Raw genomic sequence first — 17,296 nt, forward strand, 5'->3', positions numbered from 1 at the left:
CACTCATTCAACGCGCCGAACATGACCGATAACAGCGCGGAAACTCCCGAATGCACATTCGGTTTCGGTCGTAGTTTCGGCTAGTTTGCCGCCGAAAACGAAACTAAACCGAAACTCATGTTTTTACCGAAACTCAACCGAAAACGAAACCGAAACCGAACATTCGGTCGGACACTAAACCTGACCTGTCTACTTTTGTATGACACTTAACTCAATTTCATCTCCACAGGTGGCCCGCCAAGAAGCGATCAAGAACCTAGCACAACCACTACTCGTCGACATCATCTGGGCACTCGCCGACGAGCCGCACTACGACGCTCCGCTGCCGCTGCAGCCGCGCCCGCTGCCGTCCTCAGCCTCCGCCGACGCGCTGGCCGACGATGACCATGCGAGACACCGCTCGGCGCGGCCGTAACGGCGCGACACTCGCCCACGGGCCCACCAGGCGGGAACTCAGAGGCACGCGCGCCCCCGCTCCGCCAGGTCAAGACGCGACACTCCCTAAAATTATGCTCACGTGGCGAAAAGTAACGACGCGACAATCCCCAATAAGTGACGCTCACGAATTCGCGATCGCCCGGCTAAGCTCACTCGCTAATCAGGACACTCGTAAGGCGGCATGTAAATAATATTATGTGCGTCTACGCTCCGCTAATCCGTAACGACGCGACATTTCCCAATAAGTGGTTCACAACGCGCACCCGCTCCGAGCCTCTGTGATGCATAGAATATCTACAAGTGAGAATGAACAAGACAAGTGATATCAGTTCAAAATTGCTAGTGCTAGACGTTTGTAAAAGAATGAGTGAAACCTAAGATGCAGACTGTCTATTCAGTGGCGTAACTATACCACATCCGAGGCCCGTGGCAAATTCTGTGCATGGGGCCCCCCTTGGCGAATCTATGGTTAATCGCCCTGAAGCATCGCTGAGGGGGGCGATTAGGGTCTTCCGTGGCATTTTGCCAGCCCAGCCTAGTTACGCCACTGAGGCTATATCATTTACTGCTCCTGTTGTAAAAGTATTCACAAGTACAAGTACGTTATCCTGAATCAAAAATGTGACAGATTTGAAAAATTTAGTGTAGCTAGCTTGTTTAACGCCATTTCCTCTTTCTATTGACTTCCTACAGATGTCCCCCTACCCCTTTCCGCCTTCCAGTTATCCCTTGTCTATAAATTAAAATATATTGTATTGTATAGCAAATTATTGTACATTTATTATGTCAATTAATATTATATAAGATTTAACAAATAATTAACTGTAAGTGTATTAAAGAATAATAAATAAGTAAGCATTTACTCTTGAAGTAACTAAAATGTTATTGTTTATAAGAAATTAAATATAAATTACATAATTTCCAATAAGTAAAATGATGCAAAAATGTTAAATCCCATTTAAATTGGAAGAAAAATCTCAAATTTTGTTATGAATTTTAATTCAATTAAAAAATCTAGTCATTTGTTATTATGAAATGTATTACTATAATAATATTCTCAGATTTATTTGGTTTTGAAAGATCTTATTTTTAGGCACTTTAATAAAAGTCTTGTATAAATAATAATAATTTAATCAATGGTGTAATTAACTAATAAACTGTTTATGACATTGCATGTTATTTATTGGTATTTGTCCTTGATGTCATTCCATAGTTTCTGAAACAAAATGAAAAATAATAATTAAAAACACTTCATTAGAAGTGTTCAGTAGAATTACCTTCTACTTTATGGTGGATTTGGACTGCACTCCCCATGCCATATTATCCCGTCAATTTAACAATGATTGAAGTGAGTGGAAGTGTTCTATTCTACTCTGCCAGAACCACACAGCACTTGTGTGTTACTATAAGAATTATTATTTAAAAATATACAGGGTGTCCCAAAATTTGCAACTCACACTGACACCAGAGGTAAATGAGCTTAAGACGCATCTAACAAGTTTATTAAGTCCCATTTTTAAAAATAACTAATTTGAGTCATATTTCAAAACCCATCAAACTTTTCTATGGACATGAATAAATAAAATTGGTCATATCTTAAAACTTATGAAAATTTTTGATGTGCTGATTTTGGGACACCTGTATTAGTTTCTATGACAGACTCATCAGATGTTCACATGACATGATGGACCTCAGAATTCTCAAAAAATAGATCTTCACATAAGAGAGCTCTTAACAAAAAAATTACATTAACTATTATTAGTGACAGACGTCCAGCGTTTTCCAAGAGACACTCGGGATAACATTACCTAATGCGAGTAAGGTTAGAATGAATTTGTAAATCGTAAATTATCCTCATTAATTAGGTTTATCACAGTCTTGTGATGCAGGAGAGCAATATAATACGGCAAAGATCCTTGTGAATATCACGTTAGAACTAATTACATAACAAAATACTCACTCCCTTGTTTATTCTCTCAAAGATAGAGACGGACACCAAGTCGAAAGTTCTTTCAAAGAAGAACGTTCCCGATGCGATAGCAAGGGCGAACGTGGAAGTTCGCTTGAAGATATTACGATTTACTGATGCCCACATAGACATTTTGGAAAATTAATGAGAAAATCGCTCTGAATCGCTCTCAAAATCGTTGATCGAGTTTGCTAACCAAAAACAATAACTTTTTTTGGTCGACGACTCGATGACAGCTTGATTCAGCATAGGCCCAATGGGGATTCGCCACAAGCTATAGACAATATAAATTACTCTAATGCCAGCGCTACACTACTCACGATATTGATTCGCTTCGTCCGATTTCTAAAAATTGACGATAAATACGCCCGAGTCAAAGGGCTCTAGCTAGGTGCTCCTAAGTTGAACGTGGAGCAGCTGACTACATTCTCAAATACCTTCAATACTATCGATTACACAAGTAAACACGATTTTTGAGTCTGAGTTCTGTAGTGCTGATTTTGATTAATTTTGTCTAACTAAACTAGGAAAAAATACTTTTATCTACTACTCACGATATTGATTCGCTTCGTCCGATTTCTAAAAATTGACGATAAATACGCCCGAGTCAAAGGGCTCTAGCTAGGTGCTCCTAAGTTGAACGTGGAGCAGCTGACTACATTCTCAACTATAGCCTGACCAGGAACATAAAAACCCTCGCCATGTTGCGGAAAATTAATGGAACTAATTTCTTTTAATGGCAACAGTAACTGAAAACTTCATTGACATGTCACCTTACATGTCAGTCTATTGTTGTCAAAGTGTAAACAAACTTTATAATAAATGTGCGCAATTGATTTTATGAATTAAATTGCTAAAATATTTTTATAGTCGTGAAAGAAAAGTGGTTCACAATGTGTTAAAGTATTTGTCGAAGAGAAATACTAAGGGTTCGGACAATATTTTCATTGAATAATGTTTCCGACAAAGGTTGTCAAATTGACTGACATGTTTATCGTATAGTACAGTCAACTATGAAAATTAGCTGTGGTTTGTTTCAACTACCTATTTTAAAGTTTTTTGACACTTTGTAAGTGTTGAATTTTATGGAATTGGGAAAGAAGTACCGAGTTTGAAGCGTTCATGAGCAGACATTGTAGTTGAATATTCAAGTTTAGAATTTGATTGATTATTGATGAATAATAATAAAATCCTACTTGCTCGATCGATGGTTTCATTTAATTTATTTAAACCAGTTTACCTGTTTTATAATATTTTTGTTACTTTATGAAAATATTAAATTAGCCCATAATCCTGAATCCTATTAATTTAATACAGGTACGACTGTACCCAGTGTTGCACTATCAAATGCAATTGACGCGCCTCTATGCCAGGGTTTTTATGTTCCTGTGGGTCTAGACAAAGTGCAAATTATAATCGCAAACCAGTCGAAAAGTGGTCGAAAAGCCCCTATTTTGTATGGAGTTTTGACGGATTCGATTTTCGATTCGATCAAAAAGTGCGTTTTGTCTAGGGGGGCTGGTCAGGCTATACCTTCAATACTATCGATTTATCGTCGAGACATTCATCTTAAGCAGGGCCGGACCGTGTGTTTAGGGGGCCCTGGCCTTTTGTATTATCTTCTATCTATCTTCTATACAGGGTGGAATTTTGTAATGCCACCTGGAGGGAAACTACCCTTAATACTGTAGATAAAAAATTTTACTCAAAGAAAACATTCCTTTATTTTTGAAAAGAAATAGAACTGCATTCAGATTTTCGAAATTTTTTCGAAAATTTACTACCATACCATACAATTTTCTGTAAATAATTACAATAATTTGAGATTTCATGGTTTTCCTTTCATTTGATTTATCAAGTTTGTTTGAGAGATTTTATTCTTATACTTAACCCTAACGATCGATGCAATAAAAATGCAGGGTGTAATTTTTAACAGATTTTAGTTGGTTCGATTCCCGACTGTAGCAAGCAAATTTTTGGAAATCTTTGAATGCAGTTCTATTTCTTTCCCTTCAGGTGGCATTACAAAATTCCACCCTGTACAAAAATAAAAATGAATTGCTGTTCGTTAGTCTGATTAAAACTTGAGAACGGCTGGGCCGATTGAGCTGACTGGGCCGAAGTCGGGTTTTCCTTCCTGACGCTATAACTCCAGAACGCACGAACCGATTTCCACGGTTTTGCATTCATTGGAAAGCTCGGGCTCCGTGAGGTTTATAGCAAAGAAGAAAATTCAGGAAAATTTACCAAACGGAATTCCACGCGGGTGAAGCCGCGGGCGGAAAGCTAGTCGTCTATAAGACGATTATGAACTCTGTTATAATGATCGAGTACAAATTAATTGCAAGGCACTTGGCAGTAGGAAACTTGCTTCGATTATAAGATTTGATTTGTAGGTAACGGTGGGTAAGTATGTGAAGTGTCAATTTGACCAAACAAATTATTTGGGATATAATATTTGGCAAAATAAAACATTTGCTATACAGGGTGTTAGGTAAATGGGTATATGAGCCGACACTAGCCTATGTTAACATGAGCATATAAATGGTATGGTGAAGTCAGAAAATTGATAATTATCTTCATTTTAATTATTTTAATTTTCATATAAATCGGATTTTATAAAATTTATTTGTATGAAAATTTTAAAAAATTAAATGATGATATCAAATTTCTGAGTTCACTAACCATTTATATGCCCATGTTAACATGGGGTTACCTACGCCATATCGAATGACAAATGATCGAAAATCAAAATATCGAATACGTTTCATCGAACGATCAAAATATCGAATACTCAAAATATCGAACGTTCAGAATATCGAACGATCAAAATATCGAACGATCAAAATATCGAACGATCAAAATATCGAAAGTCGATATAGACGTTTTTATTAAATTTCATCTACCTTGCTCGGCTCCGGTGCATGGTTGTGTTTGGTCGTACAACTTTTCAACAAATGTTCCTCGGCTCCTTGCTGAAGCGTTGTTAATGCCGTACTGCTACAATTAAATTTATATTTTTGTGTACAATACCAATAGAATGTTTCATCAACATTGTTGTTCATTGCCATTACAAAGCCCTCCAAAATGAGGACTGTTTTTCCTTTTTGGGACAGGCTAGGCTTATAATAGGTCCCCACGGACATTATTCTCCAAATTTATAAACTTTTCAGGCACAAAAATACTTAAGGCACACATTAACTGGCAAAACAAAACTGTACGACCAAACACAACCATGCACCGGAGCCGAGCAAGGTAGATGAATTAAATAAAAACGTCTATATCGACTTTCGATATTTTGATCGTTCGATATTCTGAACGTTCGATATTTTGAGCATTCGATATTTTGATCGTTCGATATTTTGATCGTTCGATGAAACGTATTCGATATTTTGATTTTCGATCATTTGTCATTCGATATGGCGTAGGTAACCCGTTAACATGGGCTAGTGTCGGCTCATATACCCATTTACCAAACACCCTGTATAAACATTTGCCAAGTCTAGTATTATATTATCTGTGGCCAAGTAAAATTTTACCAAATGAATTAGTTGCGAAAAGTACAGTTGCTAAAAGTTCATTTGGGAAATGAAACTTTGGCGATAAGTTGTTTGCGAAGTGAAATTTGGCGAAAAGTAATTTGGCCGAACGGAAGGATACCCTCGGAGCCACTTATAACATCGATGTAACATTGCAACTTTAGTTGAGCGACCTATTACCTACCTGCCTGCATTGAAAAGGGATAAAAATTAAAACACTCTTTTATTATGGGCAAAATATATCATCTATTTACAGTTTTAAAAACAAATAAAATGCTGCTATGAACAATATTTCTTAAAAAATAATAATGAGTACAGAAATGAGAAAAATCATGCATAAACACTGTAATTGTACAAACGCAGTGTACGGAATGATTACTTTTATTATGTACCCAATAAAATTATAGTTAAATACATTACATTCAAAGCAAAAATAAAAATATATTAATAAGGGACTGGGTTTTGAATTTTGATGTTTCTTATAATTTTAAAAACAACAAAGGACTAGTTTCCTCTCAATACGAAAATGGATAACACAGTGGTGATTATTAAAGTAACAGAGTTTCAAATCATAAACAATTTGTTAGCCAACAATACAATATGAATGGAATGAATCAACATTGAAATTTCCAACAATGATTACAATAATAAAAATATTGGTTTTGTTACATTACTAAAAACGAAATTACTGATTTTCTATCATGGAATTATATTTAACATAAGTAACTAAAGAATAATAAAATGCAATTTACTGAAAAGGCAAATTAGACAAAACCAATTCAAATCATAAAATTGTGCTAAGTTGTATTTTAATTCGAGACAGTAGACATTTGCAATCCTTTCTGCTTGTTAGCAAAGGGATGCCATCAACAGTCATTCAATTAGGTCCAATGTCACATTAAACCAAATTACAATTTCATCTATTATTGCTTAGATCTTTGAGTGGACAGTTAAAATAGTCACACAATTAGCTGTAATAACCCCATTTCATCATATTTAGTAACTAAAACAAAAGGCAGATTGTAACTTGTAAATCTCTCATTTAAAAATATAAATAATTTGTAACTTGCTGGATGCATACAAAATACTGCAAATTCTTGCCAATAATAAGTAAAATGTAATTAAAAATAGCATGTTCTCACTAAAATGGATTACAGAACGTATAAACAATGCTTTAGTCAATTTTAAATTTAAAGCAACTTTCGTGTTATTAATTACTATAAATAATATTTATAATTTAAATTAGGATAATATCTTATGTTCCACCATAATACTTTTTGTCTCAAAATTTTTATTTTAATATCACTCAATATGAAAATGAGATCACATTGTGTGAAAATGTTTGATTTTATAAAAAGAAAGAACAAACTTTAATTAGTGGTATACATCAATATCCTATACGCAACATATTTGTATCATACACAACACTCCATCACATAGATTTTGATATAATGAGAATACAATCATACACATTAACTATGCATTCATAATATCTTAATGTAATTTTTGGAATCCATATTTCCATGAATATGCTCACTTGAGATTGTTCAACCCAGCATCAAACGACAAGTAATCTATACATACAATAATCATAAACAAAATTATACTTTTCAAGCAGTAACATAACTCAGGTTTGCCAATTTTAGAAGAGCACACAAAATGTGGTACAAATAAAAACTAGGACTTTATACTAAACTTTACACTGTGAAGGGCATTTTGTGATTATTTAAAAAAAATGTTTGCACCTCACATTGCCAACTAAGATTACTTTCATCGGTAAACTTTTGTCGGTAGTGCCCGTCCGCCCTGCTGGGGTTGTGCAACATATCTCTTGATATTTGAGCATCGGTAAGCAACGTCCGTGGCCAGTGCCGTTGCATGCAACCACTAGCAACATTTCTTCTTGGTTTTGTGACCCCTTTTTAGGTGCACTGTCTCATTTGATGTCACATTTTGTCTCTCCTTCATTTCTAATTTTGATCTTAGGACCTGAAAATAAATTATTAAAAAATTATTCAATTTGAACATTAGAAAATTTAATTTTACCTTTAAAAATGAAATATTGTTATTACTGAAACTATTTTGCCTACATAAAAATCGTTAAGAGAAACAATTACAGTATGGAACAATGTAAGTTCTATAAATTACTTTCATAGATCATCAAAATACCCATAACTCACCATTTTAGTTATAGTAAGGAACATTTCCTCAACATTAATGTTTTCCTTTGCACTTGTTTCAAACAATGGTATGTTCATTTGATTGGCAAACCTCTGGGCATCTTCGATAACTACCACTTTTCTTGATGGACAGTCATTTTTATTTCCAACTGGAAAAGACAAAAGAAAAAGCTTTATAAAAAATACTTTTGTACTATGGACTCTACAAGGACAATATTTAACTATCAACAGGAAGTCAAATAAAACATTATCACTCATATTATTAGCTACACTTCAACAAATTGTAAATGTTTCCTATCAAAATTGTTATTTAACTGGATTTGATAAGATGAGTATGAAAATAGAAGTTCATGTTACAATTTTATCAATGTGATAGTGTTAAGTTTTAATGGGACAGTGTTTGTAAAATCACTTTGTTTATAATTGAATGAAAAAGGAAAGGTGTAGCTAAAATAAATGTTATCACATTAGTAAACATTTTATGAAGTGAAATTACAGAATAAATTGTTATTATATAATGTCTCATCATAGAAGACTAATTATACCCTCTTGCTTTTACTTATGTAGATTAGCACAATTTTAATTACAAGCGTAACATTGCTTTCATGTAACAAAATATCACTAGGACTTATAAAATTAGTAAAATAGAATACTCACCTAAAACTTTATTTACGACATCACAATTCTGCTCTATCTCATGGAGCCACCTCTTCACGTTGGCGAAGGACTCCCCATTCGTGACATCGTACACGACGATGACGCCGTGGGTGCCTCGGTAGTAAGTGCTCGTTATGGTCCTGAACCTCTCTTGACCCGCTGTATCCCATATCTGTAGCTTGACTCTCTCACCGTTTATTTCTAGAGTTCTTATTTTGAAGTCTACTCCTATCGTCGTAATGTAACTACCAGAAAACGTGTTGTCAGCAAATCGCAGGAGAAGACAGCTCTTACCAACACCTGGAACGCAACATTCCCGTAAGCAAATTGCAAGTAAAGTCGTTAGGAAGTCGTAACATCACAGGCCTCGCCCACTCACCACTGTCACCGATAATCAGCAGTTTGAAGAGGTGATCAAACTCGCGTGCCATTGTTCGAATTTACTGCAGCTACTGCTCTAATTGGTCATGTGTTTACTAGTAACGTTTTAAATGAATTTAAAACAATTGTAATCATCGAATTACTAATCAAACGCATGCCGTAAAATGTTAACGCTTGCGTCACTTCACAATACGTCCGCCATTATTGTCTACCATTATTTGTATTTTTTAAAATGTTGCTATATCTAAAAAAATATAGTGATGTAAACAGTATTTTCTTGGTTGAGCTATCGAGAGCTCAACTAATAAAGCGTTCATTGACTGTATCTTCCATTATTTTTAAAAAAAGTCAAAAAGAAAAAAAAAGAATGAGTCAACAAAACGTCAACTTTCTCGAAAATGACAAATCCTGTCAAAAAACAGATAAATATTAGGCGTGGTACGGGAAGAGCCGATTTTTACTAAAATTATAATAATGTCGGCGACTTTGAAGCCCTATTTGACTGCTGTGCGCCACACTCTCACAGCTGCGATGTGTTTAGAACACTTCTCATCGCAAGTGGTAGAGAGATATAACAAGCCGGAGGTCGAGGTTAGAACAAGCAAAGAACTCTTACTAAATCCAGTTGTTATCTCCCGAAACGCTAACGAAAAGGTTTTAATTGAATCATCTATTAACTCAATAAGAGTAAGTATTATGATAAAACAAGCCGATGAAATCGAAAAGATTTTGTGTAAAAAGTTCATGCGATTCATGATGATGCGAGCTGAAAACTTTATCGTACTGAGAAGGAAGCCAGTCGACGGCTACCATATCAGTTTCCTGATTACTAATTTCCACACAGAACAAATGTATAAGCACAAACTTGTGGACTTTGTAATATACTTCATGGAAGAGATTGATAAAGAGATTAGTGAAATGAAGCTGGCAGTGAATGCCCGCGCCAGAATTTGCTCAGAAGAATTCTTGAAGAGATTTTAAGACTAGTCTTCATTCACCTACAGTGCACCATGTATGATAAAACAAGTGTATAAAGTATAGCTCTATAAATTCTTCAATTAGAACCTAAGATAAATGTTGAAGTGTAACTTTAATTGCATTTTCACTAGATTGTATCATTTTCATAATCCTATGTTAATATTTTCATAAAATTACATGACTTAATTTTAAAGATGCCTTAACATTATTTAAGACCTCTCTTCTTAGTTGATATTTTCACTGTATTATTATAATAATAGAAGTAAATAAGTACTCCTCATCACATCCTCAAAATGAAATAGATAACATTTTTGAGACATAAAATGCTTTTAGCTACAAAACATCCAACATTTTTAATCCTATGCTACAGATAGCTAGAAAGCTTGCTTACTAATGATGGGAAATTATATTCTTAAGACTCAAAAGTTGGTGCCAAAAATATGGTTTATCAACATATTTGCTAGCCTTGTTATCATTTTCATTTATGAACACTGCCAGAAATTTATTAGATTTCTTTGTATAACTACTTTTATCATTATGACAATGTCAATAAAATCATTTGATTAAAATAGCTGCATGAAAAATTACATTCCTATTAACAATAATATTGTCTGCTAAAATGAAATAATTAAACAATAATCTGCTTCAGAACTGTTCTAAAGATTACTTTAATTGTAATGTTAATTTTAATCTAGCATTAATTCCTTTGTTTGATTGATCAAATATATGAAAAGTTAAAATACTTTTTTTATTATTAAAATGTTTATGTTTAACATTCAGAATAAGAAGCAATTAATTTTGTGTAATGTTTTATTGTTATTGTAATAAAATATGTCACAGAATAAATATCTTTTTCAACTTTATCTTATTGTTATTTATTTTATTTACATAATGGAATGAATATGAATATCATAAAAATATATGAAAAAATGATGAATGATGTAGGTGAGTGCTGAAAAGAAGAATAAATTCAGTCTGCCTATTCAAATATAAATTGCCTGAATTCAGGAACAAAGAAAAATGCATTTTCTTAACATTACTATACTTTTATTTCAGATAAAGTAAAAATCTTATCTATTAGTATACCAACGATATTAAATACCCTATGCACACGAAATCTCGGCTAAAAGGTGTCCCAAAAGTAGCAACCAAGTACACGCCCATATGCGTAATATGGTGAAAATATTTAATACATACATAAGTCTTAGTATTCAGAAGTAGACCTTAAAGCACAGGCATACAGTTTTATTTCAAATGCATATGATATGACTGAGTTTACCTACTTTTTAAAATGCAAACAGGCAACTAGCTTTAGTCGAGGATTAATCCTTCAAGCTCCGCGAATCTAGACACAATAGATAATCAATTGTTATGACATTAATTAATGCCGTCTGGGACTCAATCGGTTAAAAACAAGCACAGGAGTGGATGCAGCTAGCTCATATAATAATTTATAGGGCAAAGATACAACTACAATCAATTGTTATTTTCATTTATCTTTGTTTTAGTACGTTTTTTTACTTTTGAAGAAATAATACATCCTATCCTTGTTAAGGTACGCATGCATTGGCCCGCACTGGACGCACCGCAAGCACGGCATGCAAAGGAGATCTTTGCTTTGTATGTTAACGCTGGCATTTACGCAGCACTATGTGAAATCAGTCATACAAAGCAAATTAAAGAAATTAAATATATGCGTGCGGTGCGTCTAGCGCGGGCCAATAGCCGTGTACCTTTAAAGTCGTGAAAGCATTTTTTCACAGACCATATTCTTTGTAATATTGAATATTCGTTCATCGCGCGGCTCCGAGCAAAAGTGCTTATACGGCGTTTTAAGTACTATTTTTTCGTGACAGGTTTTAGGCGCTGGCTAGGGTATTTAACATCTTAAATCAGTAACTTTTTCGTTAGTCGCTCTTGGTTTTAGCAGTCCGTAATGTGAACCCTTCACCCTTGAAGGCTTCGAATGGCTCCACTGGCGTTTCCTCTTGCGTCGCAGTAGTTGGCCGCGAGTTTCTGATGAACCTCAGGGTGCCAATAACGAAGTCGTAGTCTGGTATACCTCTCACATATGCCTGTAATTAATAAATCATAAATTACATTTAACAAATTCAATAGTGTCCTAAAACTTGATGGTTGACTTGACTTGGTGATGCAAATAAATATCTATCTGTCTATCTAACTTTGTAGTTTTTGTCCATCTCTCTCTTATATCATTAAAGTGAAAGGGATATAAATAGATTTGAATTACAGAGAACCATGACAAAACAGTATAAATGAAGGGGGAAACAGGTGTAAAATTTAAGGCAAAAGAAACTCCTGGGAATCTATTAAGTTTGATTGTATGCAGAAATAGAAATGTCCTTCTTTATTGCTTTCATCTCTCTCCTTAACTGGTGTATTTCAGTGGTCTGATGTGATTCTAAACCTTAACTATAGTCTGGTTCGTGAGCACGTAGAATTTTGTCCAATGACCCCAAGCTACCCATCCTTATCGCTCGCGCGTAATTATATTGCTGTCGCGACTGTGCGACTGGCACCCGCAGTGAGTGTGCGAGCGCGATAGCAACATAATTACGCGCGAGCGATAAGGATGGGTAGCTAGGGGTCATTGGACAAAATTCTACGTGCTCGCGGACTGGGCTTTACCTGTCTAGAATTCGAAGGTTCCGATTCGCTCTCGCTGGTAAGCTTCTTTTTCTTCCCATCCAGCCTGTTTCCCTCCCCGCTGAAGGCCACGAAGCCGCTCGGCTCCGGCATCATACCAGCGGGGTCTTCGTCCATGCCGTCCGCGCCACTCTCACCCTTTGAGACGTGACGCTCCTCTTTGTAGCCTACTGGAGGCGCGAACTCTACCTGTGGATCAGTAATGTATTTATTTAACGAGGTTACAGCATGTTACAAGTTTAAACATTGTTTTGCAATTTTAAAATTAGATAGATTAGATTTGAAGGTCTACTGCAATAATGATAGATGCTCTTTTTACTTTTTGGGATGATTGTTTAATGTTTTTGAAATTTCTGCAAAGGGAGAGCTGATTTGAAGTTATGAAAAAAAAAATAAAACCGACTCCAAAAAACCTACACTAAAACGTAGAAAAATAATTACTAATTACCTACTTATTTATTAGGACGAATTATTAATATTTATGTAGCTATACCATGATTGATACTTCTGGAGTCGGTGCCAAGATTATGAAACATGTAAAGTTTGCCTGCACCGACTCCAAAAGTATCAATCATGGTATACCTACATAAATATTAATAATTCGTCCTAATAAATAAGTAGGTAATTAGTAATTATTTTTCTACGTTTTAGTGTAGGTTTTTTGGAGTCGGTTTTTTTTTTTTTTTATAAAATTTTACTTATTTCTTGCTTTTTAGTTAACTAATTACTACCTTGATGTTACCACTGAAGGTAGGCAGTACACTGAGACCAAAAAAAATTGGTTCATAATCGGCGGAGATATTGCGTATAAAAAAGTTCATCCCCAATTTTCCACCCTTGGGGGTGAAATATTTTCTTCAAATTCGCATGAAACCACCCTTTTGATAATACCTATTCAACAAAAAAATAATCGTTCAAATTGGTTTATAATCGGCGGAGATATTGCGTATAAAAAAGTTCATCCCCAATTTTCCACCCTTGGGGGTTGTTTTTTTTATTATTAAATTTAAATGGGACCACCCTTGAGGTATTACCTATACGCCGAAAAAAGATTTGTTCAAATCGGTTTATAATTGGCGGAGTTATCGCGTAACAAACATAGAAAAAAAAAAAAAAAAAAAAAAAAACATACGGGTCGAATTGAGAACCTCCTCCTTTTTTGAAGTCGGTTGAAAATAATAATAATGTTATGAAATAGTGCTTTATCACACAGAAAATATAAGTATCAATGAGATTTGATTTCTTTTACGAAATAAATTAAAACAAAAGGGACAAATCATTGTTGCAATGGACCCTGCATTTGAAAGAATAAAGTCAGTAAAGAATTCCTAATCTATAAAATTAACACAGTTTACAAAATACTACTTATTTTGATAAGAAATAGTTATTTATAGTAACTTACATTCATATCACACTCAATAATAATAACAGCATTGCCCGGTTTGGTTTCTAAAACACACAGCTCGTAAACCTTTGAATTGTATTTGATAGCTATCACATCTCCTGAAGTTAGACATGAGAAATTCCTCAGGCAGTTTTCTAAGACTGAAAAATAAAAGATTTACAATAATTAGATTAACAATAAAAAGGTAGAATCTCTCTAGAGATGTATTAGGACTAAGGTAAGGAGACCAAGAGACAGAAGCCCAATTCCTAAAAAAACATACCAGCCTATTGTATATAAAATTCAGGTGCTAATTGGAATTTATCTTTATTTGAAGACAAATCTTCAGAAATTCCTTTACCTGCTTTAGGATTTGTTATGTCTAAAAAGTCTTCAGAAAGAGGCTGGAATCTTGAGAATGTTGCTACAGGCAGTGACACATTCTCTATCTGTAGTAAAGCACCCTCCTCCAGCAATAAGTTCGCCATCATCTGTGCAATGCAAAAAGAATATTTAAAATGTATCAGCACATAAAAATGGCTTTTATTTTACACAGTTATTGTTCAGTAAAATACTAAAGAAACATATTAAATTTCTTAATTTATATGACTACCTATACCTAGTTACTAAAATAAAGTCTACAAATGAAACTTAGTGGTATTTTTGTGTTGTAGGTCTATTTTACATAAAAGTAAGAGCAACACAAGTACAAAAATACATCTGTTAACTAACCCAGTGTGGTAAATAGACTTTTCCTTCATCAGCAACAAACTCTAGCACTCCACAGTGCGTGACTCTCTTAGTCTTCTTATTGGTCAGCTTAAATATCATGGGGTATTCTATGTTCAATCTGGTTAATTGCTCCAAAGCTGATGGGGGCATTATTACTGGAAAACAATTATATTTATTATTAATGCAAGTTAGTGCTATAAATAGGTATCATATAGATGAGTTTATCGTATCACTAGAACGATTAACTCATCAAGTAAACAAAAATGAGTGGTATTTTAACAGAAATCATTTGCTTACTTTTGCCTCCTCTTTCTACATCTTGCCTCTCATTACCAGGTAACATAGACACGGAGAAACATCTGTAGGTCACATTAAAATTTCTTATTTCTTGAAAAACATTGAATCCAAACTGAAAATATAAAAATATCACCATTTAGTTTGGTTCGATTGTACATGACAAGTTTGATTTTATAATCCATACATCATACCATTTTCACACAAGTTATTTATGACCCGTTGACTACAATAAGACTAAAATTTAATAGCAAATTCAGATTAAACTGCACGAAAACGAAGACACAAAAATTAAACAAATCAAATCATTCACAGTAAACCAAAGCAAAGATGACATTTGTAAAATGATGATGACACTAATGACATTTTTGTTTTTTTTTCGTTCTATTGCTTGTATTGGCTTGCTACACACGACTAGTCATAGAGAAAAGTACTTCTTCTTTTTTTTTTTATGGCAACGGCTTGGTTTTGAGAACCATGATTTCGCCAATGTCACGTAAACAGTTTTGACAAAGTAACAGGGTTTACAAAAAACAAAAATATTTAACGTTTCTAATAGTAAGCAAAATTATTATTTGTGTACCTATAACAAAAAAGACAACACAAATTGAGACACCACAAATAGATACATAACATAGAAATTAAAATGTAAGGAAGGGGGTAGGTGGGACGAAAGATTGGGAGAGGAAAGAAAAAAATTCGGTTACCTACAAACGAATTTTGCGGGATTGAATAAATTTTGATAGTAGTTTCAAAAGCGGTGGGTCCATAGAATTTAATAAACATTTAATATTAGTAGGGCGAGGAACGCTTTCAGGAAGGAAATCAAATAAGGAGGAACCTACGTTTGGACAATTGAAGAAAATGTGATTAGTTGTGCCTTCGTCTAAGCCACATTCGCATAAGGAACTATCCTTTATGTGCATCTTCGCAAGGTGAACCGGAGTACACGCATGACCAATTCGCAACCGACATATAATTGATACAGAACTTTTTGGTAAGTATTTGTGTTTAAAAAACCAGGGTCTAGGGGGAATATCGTTTTGAATGTCTGCATAGTATTTGCCAACCATCCTTTTTGAATTGTCCCAATGAGTTCTCCACGATTTATAAAGATGGGCTAGGGAGAGGGATGCAGCGTCATGAGAGAATAGTGAGTAGTGCTCTAGGGAGCCAGAGGATATAGCATGTTTTGCGCATGAGTCAACAGATTCGTTTCCTGGAATTCCTCTGTGACTAGGGATCCAAGCCAAAACGATATTTATACCCTTCGAACGGCAATCAAAAAGAGCTTCTCTTATTTTTAAGACGGTTGGAAATTTAACTTTAGACTTAAAAGTATTAGCCAGAATCGATTGGAGACAACTTAGGGAGTCCGAAAAAATTAAAACATTATTTAATGAGTGAGATTTAGCGTATAGAATTGCTTCTAAAATTGCCACTGCTTCACCGGTAAAAACCGATGTCACTGGGGGACATTTGTAACTAAGAGCGATTTTGTACACAGGTATCCACACTGCGGCGCCGACGCAGCCGTCATCAGCGAGCTTGGACGCATCTGTGTACATCGTGAGCCAGCCTTGCCAGTGTTCGGATAAAATAATTCTGAATTCTTGGGGTGCGGCAGGGGAATCTTTAGAAATACCGAAATTTAAAATAACAGGCGGTTGAAATATTAACGATTCAAAGCTATTGGAGAAGAGAGGGAAAACAGGAGTTTTTGTAATGGGGCATGGAAGACGACTAAATTTTTGGAAGCTCAGCAAAATGCAAGGTGTCTTTTGAAAAGAAGAAGATGAAATGTTAGAAGACGAGAGAAGCTCAAGTTTTTTTAAAAGTGGATGAGAGGCATTCTGAGCGACCTTAGCAAAGAAACGGTCGCTGAGGTACTGCCTACGCAAATAGAGGGGAGGGTCAACGCACTCTACTTGTAACGCATTTATAGGCGAAGATTTCATTGCTCCCAAAATTATGCGTAAGCACTTTGATTGTGTTTTGGATAATCTATCAAGGGCTGCTTTGTTACAAGGGTCCAAAAGAAAAGACGCGTAGTCAAAATGACTGCGCACAATGGCGT

At 34.8% G+C, this 17,296-nt stretch overlaps 5 protein-coding genes across 6 annotated transcripts in view; 2 read left to right on the forward strand and 3 right to left on the reverse strand.

Moving 5' to 3' along the window:
* The window catches only part of LOC135082190 (leucine-zipper-like transcriptional regulator 1), a 37,793-nt gene extending 36,186 nt beyond the window's left edge, over positions 1 to 1,607 (forward strand). The window contains exon 15 of the mRNA XM_063976960.1: positions 230 to 1,607. Within this exon, the coding sequence (XP_063833030.1) occupies positions 230 to 415 (186 nt within the window). The 3' untranslated portion in view covers positions 416 to 1,607. The remainder of the gene's footprint in view (positions 1 to 229) is intronic.
* On the reverse strand, positions 1,549 to 2,605 carry LOC135082188 (cytochrome b-c1 complex subunit 9). The gene is made up of 2 exons (XM_063976958.1): positions 2,399 to 2,605; positions 1,549 to 1,654 (listed from the first exon to the last, which is right to left on the reverse strand). The coding sequence occupies exons 1-2, from the start codon at positions 2,537 to 2,539 to the stop codon at positions 1,619 to 1,621; spliced, it is 177 nt and encodes a 58-aa protein (XP_063833028.1). The 5' UTR covers positions 2,540 to 2,605; the 3' UTR covers positions 1,549 to 1,618.
* A 3,562-nt stretch (positions 2,606 to 6,167) lies between these two features.
* On the reverse strand, positions 6,168 to 9,370 carry LOC135082175 (ras-related protein Rab-35). Its single transcript, XM_063976944.1, has 4 exons — positions 9,163 to 9,370; positions 8,784 to 9,083; positions 8,127 to 8,275; positions 6,168 to 7,935 (listed from the first exon to the last, which is right to left on the reverse strand). The coding sequence occupies exons 1-4, from the start codon at positions 9,212 to 9,214 to the stop codon at positions 7,834 to 7,836; spliced, it is 603 nt and encodes a 200-aa protein (XP_063833014.1). The 5' UTR covers positions 9,215 to 9,370; the 3' UTR covers positions 6,168 to 7,833.
* Positions 9,371 to 9,547: 177 nt separating this feature from the next.
* On the forward strand, positions 9,548 to 11,005 carry LOC135082176 (actin-related protein 2/3 complex subunit 4). Its single transcript, XM_063976945.1, has one exon. It carries the CDS (start codon positions 9,639 to 9,641, stop codon positions 10,143 to 10,145), a length of 507 nt encoding a protein of 168 aa, XP_063833015.1. The 5' UTR covers positions 9,548 to 9,638; the 3' UTR covers positions 10,146 to 11,005.
* Positions 11,006 to 11,167: 162 nt separating this feature from the next.
* LOC135082174 (ubiquitin fusion degradation protein 1 homolog) lies at positions 11,168 to 15,576 on the reverse strand. Of its 2 annotated transcripts, XR_010259364.1 has the most exons (8): positions 15,414 to 15,576; positions 15,223 to 15,334; positions 14,926 to 15,080; positions 14,555 to 14,684; positions 14,212 to 14,354; positions 12,792 to 12,998; positions 11,557 to 12,217; positions 11,168 to 11,470 (listed from the first exon to the last, which is right to left on the reverse strand). XR_010259364.1 is itself a non-coding variant. In XM_063976943.1 (7 exons), the coding sequence occupies exons 1-7, from the start codon at positions 15,414 to 15,416 to the stop codon at positions 12,050 to 12,052; spliced, it is 918 nt and encodes a 305-aa protein (XP_063833013.1). In that variant the 5' UTR covers positions 15,417 to 15,576; the 3' UTR covers positions 11,168 to 12,049. The 2 variants fall into 2 exon arrangements, 1 of the variants encoding a protein (XP_063833013.1); XM_063976943.1 differs by having other exon boundaries at positions 11,168 to 12,217.
* Between the last annotated feature and the right edge of the window lie 1,720 nt (positions 15,577 to 17,296).

The sequence above is a fragment of the Ostrinia nubilalis genome, chromosome 21 (assembly GCF_963855985.1).
Source record: "Ostrinia nubilalis chromosome 21, ilOstNubi1.1, whole genome shotgun sequence".
In the NCBI taxonomy this organism is placed as follows: domain Eukaryota; kingdom Metazoa; phylum Arthropoda; class Insecta; order Lepidoptera; family Crambidae; genus Ostrinia; species Ostrinia nubilalis.